This window comes from Myotis myotis, unplaced genomic scaffold (assembly GCF_014108235.1).
Source record: "Myotis myotis isolate mMyoMyo1 unplaced genomic scaffold, mMyoMyo1.p scaffold_m19_p_1, whole genome shotgun sequence".
NCBI classification, from domain to species: domain Eukaryota; kingdom Metazoa; phylum Chordata; class Mammalia; order Chiroptera; family Vespertilionidae; genus Myotis; species Myotis myotis.
Genome location: NW_023416313.1, coordinates 3901939 through 3911808, shown reverse-complemented (window position 1 = coordinate 3911808; position 9870 = coordinate 3901939). Strand labels below are relative to the sequence as shown.

The following is a 9870-nucleotide window of genomic DNA, read 5'->3' as shown; positions in this document are numbered from 1 at the left end:
CAACCATACACGACAGATGTTCCCACTTCGCAGCTGGAGAAAGACTACCACTCAGGGTCAGGCAGCGGCAGGACGGCGTGGCCTGAGCCACACACAAGTGGAGACAAATCAGATCGTCTCTGGAAGTCCCTTTACGGGAAGAATCCACATCAGGTACTTTCCACGTCACAATGCTCGCGATGCGCAGGTGGAAGGGGAACATGCTTGCGTGAGAAAGTGACTAGTCTTCAGGTCTCTGAGCAGCACAGCCTCTCTAAAAACAAACCTCATTTCTACAGGTAACTTTTCGGGGCTGAGAGCTGAAAACAAACTATTCCCACGTTTGTATTAACAAAATCACAAGAAAGTCATAAAAATATTTTATTTAAATGTTAGGGAAAATAATTATACATACTTAAAAATCATTAAAAGCTCATACGTTAAACATGCTGAAAACCCCATGATTTACACATAATGGTAAAATCCAAAGAGGAATGCACAGAATATGTTCAGTTGGTCCTCTCACTGGCGAAGGCATTACACAGTGGGTCCACAGTCACTGCTTGCGGGTTAAAGGCACATGGACACGTCCGTCACCTCACAAGTGAAGAGTGAGCAATCCACCTACAACCCTGGGAGCAATGCGCATCTATAATGAAACTGCATGTAACTTTCACACCAATACTTTCTCCATGATTCAGACAGACTCACACTGCAACTTAGTTATTTCTATTTTGAAGAGAATACTCCTATTCTGAATCTGAAAAATCATCTGAGTTTAAGAATATGCAAATAAAATATAATTTATTCTCATTTCAACCACAGATCAGTGAAGGTACAATTTTTCCTAGGACACCACTCACTTCAGGATGCTTTTCCCCCTTTGGAACGCTGCCAGCCAGCTGGATGTTTGATGGTTCAGTTTGCATGCCCTTGAACCTGAAAGAAAGCCAGCATTTATGTCCCACGTGAGACAATGGGTACTACGCTGTGGCTGTAGTGTGAGGAAGCAGTTCAGTCTACAAGGCTCTTCATGACCATTGATAGTCATGTCAGCAGGGAGTTAAAAGCTTCCTAACATGTGCAAAAACTCAAAACTGAAAAAGATTTAACACCATTTCAAGGGGGAAGCAGGGGACAGAGTCAGACAAGGTGACACTTGTCAACAGGATAAAGGGCGCACTCTAAGAGTCCCGGTGGCCCCCCCACAGCAATGTGGAGGGGACTCTGCACATCAGTGTGCTGTGGTCAGATTCTGCTCATCAGTGTGGCCGTGGTCATGGATGTGCTGGCAGTGTGTGTGGGACTCTGCTCATCAGCGTGGCCGTGGTCATGGAAGTGCTGGCACAGTGTGTGGGGACTCTGCTCATCAGCGTGGCCGTGGTCATGGATGTGCTGGCACAGTGTGTGGGGGGACTGACTCTGCACATCAGCGTGGCTGTGGTCATGGAAGTGCTGGCACAGTGTGTGGGGGACTCTGCACATCAGTGTGGCCGTGGTCATGGAAGTGCTGGCACAGTGTGTGGGGGGACTGACTCTGCACATCAGCGTGGCCGTGGTCATGGAAGTGCTGGCACAGTGTGTGGGGGGACTGACTCTGCACATCAGCGCGGCCGTGGTCATGGATGTGCTGGCACAGTGTGTGGGGGGACTGACTCTGCACATCAGCGTGGCTGTGGTCATGGATGTGCTAGCACAGTGTGTGGGGGGACTGACTCTGCACATCAGCGTGGCTGTGGTCATGGAAGTGCTGGCACAGTGTGTGGGGGACTCTGCACATCAGTGTGGCCGTGGTCATGGAAGTGCTGGCACAGTGTGTGGGGGGACTGACTCTGCACATCAGCGTGGCCGTGGTCATGGAAGTGCTGGCACAGTGTGTGGGGGGACTGACTCTGCACATCAGCGTGGCCGTGGTCATGGATGTGCTGGCACAGTGTGTGGGGGGACTGACTCTGCACATCAGCGTGGCTGTGGTCATGGATGTGCTGGCACAGTGTGTGGGGGGACTGACTCTGCACATCAGCGTGGCTGTGGTCATGGATGTGCTGGCACAGTATGTGGGGGGACTGACTCTGCACATCAGCGTGGCTGTGGTCATGGAAGTGCTGGCACAGTGTGTGGGGGGACTGACTCTGCACATCAGCGTGGCCGTGGTCATGGATGTGCTGGCACAGTGTGTGTGGGACTCTGCACATCAGCGTGGCCGTGGTCATGGATGTGCTGGCAGTGTGTGTGGGACTCTGCACATCAGCGTGGCCGTGGTCATGGAAGTGCTGGCAACATCAGGCTATGTACCTTTCTTTCCTAGTTACACTGACTTCCCTCTAAAACTCCAGAGGGAGAATATGCTGCTATTCGCAGACATGTCCATTTTCATTAGCACCTCGATAACTTTTACCTCTCTGGGCCTCATTTTCATCCTGTAAACTGATGTATGAAGTCAACTTCCTCCCAGTTCTGATACAAGCGACGGGAAGGGAGCAACCACCTGTCCTTTTCACGTCCCTAAGCACTGAGTGAGTCCTTTGAACACACGTGTTTAATAAACGTGCTCTCTGACACTCAGCAAGCAGACCCCCCCATGTGGAGCCACAGGTCCAAGGAGGGGCAGGGGTCTGTGCGGAGGCAGAAATCCCATACATAAGACAAAGGGAAAAGTTGGTGTGCCATCCATCAGATTTTTATGAGGCAGCCAGAACAGTCAGAAAAATGGCAGAATTTTTTCCCCCAATTGGGTAAAATTGTTCATTTCCCCCAAATTCCCATTCCTTAAGAACAATCTAACCCATAGTCACTTGTATGTAAGTTGACTTCAATGAAGACTGGTCCCAGGTGTGAACGTGTTTTTACTAGAAGGTGCAAGTACTGCCTCCCTAAGCCCTTTGGAGGATGGGGGGCCCTCTCGAGTCAGAACTGCATTATACACAAGGGCAGGCTCCCCGTCCTTCCATCTGAGCTCAGCGGGAAACAGCTCCGGTGTGAACACAAATGCACCAAATCACAGGGAGTCGCCTGAAACTGTTGTGAAAGATGTTCTCCAAACGAGGGCAGTAAGAGCAGACCATTCCCGAGCTCACCTGCAGGGATCATCCGAGGAGCGAGATGAACATCACAAGGCCCATGAACTGGGTGAACAGCAGCAGCGGAGTGAAAAACGCCCACACGGGCCACAAGGCGATGTTGAAGCTGAAAGGAAAAGACCACAGGCTGACAACCAGCTACCACCCACTCACGCTTATTCCGCTGTAGAGTCTGCAGCTGGAGAACTGTTATTACTCAATTTGGACCAGTTCATTCAGCCAACAACATTATGTGTATTTTTTTTCTCTCTCAAAGATGTGATCTAACAAATATTGGAACTATCATAATCTCTTCAAAAAGTACTTGGACTAGAGTCACAGGTCTTCTAATGCAGGCCGGCTTGGCTTAAGGGAACTTAAGTGATTAAAGTCGGGGTCTGCAATGGGACATGAACTAGAATGGCCGTAGTCTGCTCTCAACATCCCACACTATCAAACCATTACGGTAAAAAGATGGTTAAAAGCATTTTTCTGTTAGAAACAGAATGAAAAAAGCAACCATTTATAACTTGCTATTAAATTTTCCACTGAGAAAAACACTATTCCTATCACTAAGGTAAAACACTTTAAGTGCAACTGACTTTTGTGAACTGAATTCGTAAGAGCAGAAGGTAAATGGGAAGAACTATAGCCAATTAAATGCTTCAGACAGTTATTGACTTTAAAATGTAACCTTTTAGTAAGTAGAACTTTAAAAGAGCTATAATTATACTGTCCTGAAAAATTAAATAACATTTCTGGGGGTGACAGTAGCCTTGTAAGAAAGTGTAAAATAACACAGCTGTCTACCTACATTACTGAAGGGTTAATAAGAGCCACATCATAACGTAGTATGTTAAATACCCTTGACCTTCAACTACAGAAAATAAATCATTTTTTAAAAAAAAGATTTAAACTGAGTATGTACAAAAGCAGGTGGTTCCCAAAATCATAATTGATTTAACATCAAGAGAGAAACAAACTACAGGGCTACACCCACGAAACAGCACCTCACCACGACACTGAGCCACGCAGAGCGGCACTCTCGCTTACCCACTGGCCTGTGGGAAAGCCCGTTTCTTTTATGTTGTTTCACTTACCGTCACAGACCCTAACGACGATGTTAAGTGAGGACTCACTGTACATAAAGAGTAATTTTTCTCCCTGACAGGCAGGATCCTGGGATTTATTTCTTTTGTATTTACTGTATTTAACAGATATTTCTTCAGTGAGCAAGTGTACTTTTGCAAACATTAATAAAATCACTTTTTTTTCACTGAGTGCCTATTAACTTATGAAGAAAGACACCAACTGGGGTATTTTTATAAGAGCAAAAGCATATAGCCCTAGCTGACTTGGCTCAGTGGATAGAGCATCAGCCTGCGGACTGAAAGGTCCCAGGTTCAATTCTGGCCAAGGGCACATGCCTGGGTTATGGGCTCGATCCCCAGTAGGGGATGTGCAGGAGGCAGCCGATCAATGATTCTCTCTCATCACTGATGTTTCTATCTCTCGCTCCCTCTCCCATCCTCTCTGAAATCAATAAAAATATATTTTTAAAAAATAAAAAGAAATTTAAAAAAAAGAACAATCTCGTTGTAAAATAGTGTGGCATTATTTACTGAAATTGGAGGCATGCACACCCTATGAGCCAACAATTTCACTTGTAGAGATAACGCCTCCACATTAAGTCAGGTTTCTTGGAATACTGAAAATCAATGTGGAAGATGGCTGGTTCACACTGGGTTGTGGGTTCGATCCCCAGTCCCAGTCGGGGTGTGTGTGGGAGACAACCGATCAATGTGTCCCTCTCACATATACATCCAACAGAAATGTGCACATATTCTCAAGAGACATACACTAGAATGTTCTTGATAGCCTCATTAATAACACCACCAAACTGGAAACAATCCAAATGTTATCAATAGTAGAAAAAGAAACTGGGATTCAGCTACAGGCTGGACTGCCCGACAGCAATGAACAACTGCTACTCACAACAATGCGGATGAATCATATGTGTAAACAGCAAACAGCAAAGAATAGATGCTACGAGCCCATTTCTATAAAGTTAAAAAAAATAAAAAGAACAGAGTACTTACGAGGTGCACGAGAGCAACCAGCATACAGGTCAGGACAGTGTTTACTTGGGGCAGTGACTATGGGGAGGTGGGAAGGGATTTCGAGGTCTTGGCTCGATTCTCCCCAGACCTGGAGCGGTTCACGCCAATGCTCATTTCATGATGACTCATTCAGCTGTACAGTTTCGTTTTTTCCACTTTCTGTATGTATTATACGTCATAGAAAATGACTTAAAAAGCAAATTGCAGAATACAGATAGTACATCACCATCTGTGTTTTAAATAGTTAAATACATACGTAAAGGACGATATTACTGAAAAGGAAACTGGAGACTAGAAATGACAGGGAGACTATTTTCCCCATTATTCGTTTTTTTCCTTTGACATTCGTACCATGCACATCAGTACCTGACCAACATTTCATTTCTATCAGTATTTCGAAGTTAACTTACCAAATCCCTGCCATGATAAAAGCAGCAGTTGTGATGGGTATCAGGGCTGGATACTTGACATCATAATCTTCAATCCCACGATACCACTCCAGATAGAGAATGCAGTAAAATGCAATGGACACGCTGACAAGCAACAAGGCGCCGCCAAAGAGAAACCAACTGTAAGACAAAAATGTCATCAGGATTGACAGCTCTTAGCACATCAGCAGAAATCTTACAAGTTTTCACTGGTTGCCTAAAAATCTGTTTCTACAAGAATATCAACTGGAAGAGGAACACAGAGGGACCCACAATCACTGGATTCCAGATTTCAGAAAGTCCAATCTACGGGGAGATGAGTGAGAAAGGACGAGCCCGAGACCCACGAGAGGATGAAAAAGTAAGCCTCTCAATACAGGCATGCACGTGTGCGCTCATAAACCACCCCCCCGGAACAGAGCCCTGGTTATGGCTATGCATTTTCCTCAAGAACACAGGAAAGAGAGCAGCTTTCCTTTTGTTTCTGAAGTTGTGTGTCAGGTTTCTTGAAATGCTGAAAATCAATGTGCAAGATGGTTAATTCACACTGGGTTGTGGGGTCGATCCCTGGTCCTGGTTGGGGGGGGGGTGTGGGAGGCAACCAATGAATGTATCTCTCTCACATCAATGCTTCTCTTTCTCTCTCCCACTCCCTCCATTCCCTCTAAAAAAAAAAATCAATGGAAAAAATGTCCTTGGGTGAGGATTAACAACAAAAATTTCAACTAACAAAATAAAACACAAAAAATAAGACAAGGGTGTTTAACTTATGAACCAGGAAAGTTTTCTTTTTTTTTTTATTACTCTTTCTTTTTCTTTATTGATTAAGGTATTACATATGTGTCCTTATTTCCCCATTGCCCCCCACCCCCATGCCCTCACCCCCCTAGTGTCTGTGTCCATTGGTTAGGCTTATATGCATGCATACAAGTCCTTTGGTTGATCTCTTCCCCTTACTCCCACCCTCCCCTACCTTCCCTCTGAGGTTTGATGGTCTGATCGATGCTTCTCTGTCTCTGGATCTGTTTTTGTTCATCAGTTTATGTTGTTCATTATAGTCCACAAATGAGTGCGATCATGTGATATTCAGGGAAGTTTTCTTACCTACTAGTGTGAAAGTTTTCTCTAATAGTTTTAAAGAAATCCACATAATAGGTCACAACAATGGATGCCAATATCCAGAATCCAGAATGGACATTAAGTCTTGGAAGAGGTTTTTGCTTTTTCTCAACAGCTGCAGAGGCTCCTGCAAATAAGGGAGATTTCAACTTATTAAATCACCATAAAGTGCACGGGGAAAAATCAATCTCTCTTAAGACAAACGAAAAAATTTCCTAGAGCTTTTTGCGAACCAGAAATCTCTCCCACCATAGCACGAATTTCTTCTGTAAAAAACACCAAAATAGGCTTATATTGCAGAAATAATTACTAGGAGCCCACTATAAAACATGTGCAAGAGTCAACTTCTCTCCTTTAAATGGATTCTGAAATCAAATCTACATATTCCATCTTTCAGAAAGAATGACCTCTTCTAGCAGTGTAGGAGTTTTAATATTATGCCTCATATTTCATCTAAGAAAGTCATTAGTCCTATTAAGGAAAATGCCGCAGGCACATGTTAGAGCACAAAACAGGTGCCATTTTCCAAAAATACTACTTATCACTATTTAATGATTTTAAGCGAACACAACCTTTTAAGGCCGCTCAAAAGTGGAACTGAGCCCTAGCCGGTTTGGCTCAGTGGATAGAGCGTAGGCCTGCGGACTCAAGGGTCCCAGGTTGGATTCCAGTCAAGGGCATGTACCTTGGTTGCGGGCACATCCCCAGTAGGAGGTATGCTGATCGATGTTTCTAACTCTATCCCTCTCCCTTCCTCTCTGTAAAAATCAATAAAATATATATTTTTTTAAAAAAAGTGGAACGGGCGCAGTACTGCCTAGTCAGGTGGGGACGAGTCCACATGTCTTCCACCCGGGACTCCATCTGACAGAACAGGCGGCTGGGGTTGGATCCGACGAGTTATTTCCAACAAGTTCCCCCCGAGGATGGACGCGCCCCGTCTCCGTTCACGGGAGAACCACCGGGGTGCACACCCGAGGTCCTCACCCCTTAGGATTCCTGAGCAGCTTGTTCCCAACACAAAGACCCTCAAAACTGAGACGCCAGCACGCACGCCTGGGCACGATGTCTTCTGATTTCTCTTTAAAACCTAACACATGCAAGCGGTTTGCGTAACGCGGGCCAAAAGCCCGAATGTGGAAGCCATGTCTCCCGGGTCCCTGCCCAGAAGCAGCTCAGTGTCACCTCCTGCGGCTTCTCTCCTCCCGCGTCGCCAGGAAACGCGCCCGCACCGCCTCCCGCTCGCTGGTGCCGCAGGGGGAGCTCGTACCCCACCCGCTGCCCTGCGCCTCCCCGCGAGCACCACCCGCGCGGCCCGCAGTCGGCCTGGGGTCTGACCGGCTCCCCGCGGCGGACCACCGGGTGCTGTGGCCAGCGACGCCGAGATGAGCCAAACCCCCGCACCCACCCCTCGCGGGCCTGCGGGGTACGCCTGGCTGATCCCTAAAAACAGAGCCGGGGGGCGTTTTGAATGGGGGCCACCAAGCCCGGGGCAGCCCAGCCTTCGGGGACTCCTGGAGCGCAGCCTGGGGTGCAGACGCGCAGGGCTGCGGGGTGTTAAGGGTCCTTAGGACACTAACCACCCGACGTGCAAACGACAGGTGAACCCTGAGACCAGAAGCCGGGCCCTCCCGACGGGGCGGGCTGCGGGAGGCCGCAGGGCCGGCGATGTCGGGGCGCCTGGCCCGGGGCCTCGGCGCGGCTCGGAGCGCCCGGGGGAGCGCCTACCCGGCCCGGCGCAGCCTCTGCCGTCCAGCGAGGCCTCGGCGTCGGGCGAGAACAGGTACCGCCGCCGGAGCTGCTCCCGGGCCCGCGCCGCGTCCATCTTGGCGCCTCCAGGAAGCGCGGCGGAAGTGACGTCGCCCCGTGGGAACTTCCGGAATCGATTTCCGGGCGGAGGGGCCGGCTTCTGGAAGTCGGTGCGTCCAGTTTTGTCTTTGGGGTTTAATAGGGGAGGAACTAGGGCGGGACTGGTTTCGTGATCTTCGCGCTCAAACCCGCCAAATGATTTAATTTCAAAATGCGGGTCCTCTCAAGACCGGAAGTACCCATTTTCCCCGAGGGATGGAGCTGGTGGTGCCGAGTCAGCCGGTCGGGGATGCGCGGCCCGCGGCGCCGCTCCCCCCTCTGTGCCTCTGCCTGCGGGGCCGACCCTGGCTCCCAGGTGCCCCGTGCGTGCGGGAGAGGTGCCCCGTGCGTGCGGGGAGAGGTGCCCCCGTGCGTGCGTGCGGGGAGAGGTGCCCCGTGCGTGCGGGAGAGGTGCCCCGTGCGTGCGGGAGAGGTGCCCCGTGCGTGCGGGAGAGGTGCCCCGTGCGTGCGGGGAGAGGTGCCCCGTGCGTGCGGGGAGAGGTGCCCCGTGCGTGCGGGGAGAGGTGCCCCGTGCGTGCGGGGAGAGGTGCCCCGTGCGTGCGTGCGGGGAGAGGTGCCCCCGTGCGTGCGTGCGTGCGGGGAGAGGTGCCCCCGTGCGTGCGTGCGTGCGGGGAGAGGTGCCCCGTGCGTGCGGGGAGAGGTGCCCCGTGCGTGCGGGAGAGGTGCCCCCGTGCGTGCGGTGAGAGGTGCCCCCGTGCGTGCGGGGAGAGGAGCCCCCGTGCGTGCGGGAGAGGTGCCCCGTGCGTGCGGGAGAGGTGCCCCCGTGCGTGCGGGGAGAGGTGCCCCCGTGCGTGCGGGAGAGGAGCCCCGTGCGTGCGGAAGAGGTGCCCCCGTGCGTGCGGGAGAGGTGCCCCGTGCGTGCGGGAGAGGTGCCCCGTGCGTGCGGGAGAGGAGCCCCCGTGCGTGCGGGAGAGGTGCCCCGTGCGGGCGGGGAGAGGTGCCCCGTGCGTGCGGGAGAGGTGCCCCGTGCGTGCGGGAGAGGTGCCCCCGTGCGTGCGGGGAGAGGTGCCCCGTGCGTGCGGGGAGAGGTGCCCCGTGCGTGCGGGGAGAGGTGCCCCGTGCGTGCGGGGAGAGGTGCCCCGTGCGTGCGGGGAGAGGTGCCCCCGTGCGTGCGGGGAGAGGTGCCCCGTGCGTGCGGGGAGAGGTGCCCCGTGCGTGCGGGGAGAGGTGCCCCGTGCGTGCGGGGAGAGGTGCCCCGTGCGTGCGGGAGAGGTGCCCCGTGCGGAGAAGTGCCGCGTGCAGGCCGCGGATCAGAGCCCCAGCTCCGTTCTCTCCTCCGCGTGGCGCCCAGCGAGA

At 51.1% G+C, this 9870-nt stretch overlaps 1 protein-coding gene and 1 long non-coding RNA gene across 5 annotated transcripts in view; one reads left to right on the top strand and one right to left on the bottom strand.

The window, feature by feature from the left end:
• Positions 1-343: 343 nt before the first annotated feature.
• On the bottom strand, positions 344-8588 carry TMEM128 (transmembrane protein 128). 4 transcript variants are annotated; one of them, XR_004970969.1, is made up of 6 exons: positions 8434-8587; positions 6691-6832; positions 5569-5727; positions 3057-3165; positions 843-918; positions 344-611 (listed from the first exon to the last, which is right to left on the bottom strand). XR_004970969.1 is itself a non-coding variant. In XM_036328791.1 (5 exons), exons 1-4 carry the CDS (start codon positions 8528-8530, stop codon positions 3066-3068), a joined length of 498 nt encoding a protein of 165 aa, XP_036184684.1. In that variant the 5' UTR covers positions 8531-8588; the 3' UTR covers positions 344-611; positions 3057-3065. The 4 variants fall into 4 exon arrangements, 3 of the variants coding, with proteins under 3 accessions (XP_036184684.1, XP_036184672.1, XP_036184692.1); XM_036328791.1 differs by lacking the exon at positions 843-918 and having other exon boundaries at positions 8434-8588; XM_036328779.1 differs by having other exon boundaries at positions 348-918.
• The window catches only part of LOC118666454, a 15827-nt gene continuing 14543 nt past the window's right edge, over positions 8587-9870 (top strand). Inside the window, exon 1 of the long non-coding RNA XR_004970971.1 lies at positions 8587-8624. This is a non-coding gene — a long non-coding RNA (uncharacterized LOC118666454). The remainder of the gene's footprint in view (positions 8625-9870) is intronic.

Coding starts and splice junctions, on each gene's coding strand:
- TMEM128 (XM_036328791.1), bottom strand. CDS start 8,530: ATGGACGCGGCGCGGGCCCGGGAGCAGCTCCGGCGGCGGTACCTGTTC. Junction 5,728..6,690: donor GAAAACTTTCACACTAGTAG/GTAAGAAAACTT, acceptor TTTGTCTTACAG/TTGGTTTCTCTTTGGCGGCG. Junction 3,166..5,568: donor TTTATCATGGCAGGGATTTG/GTAAGTTAACTT, acceptor TTTTCCTTTCAG/CTTCAACATCGCCTTGTGGC.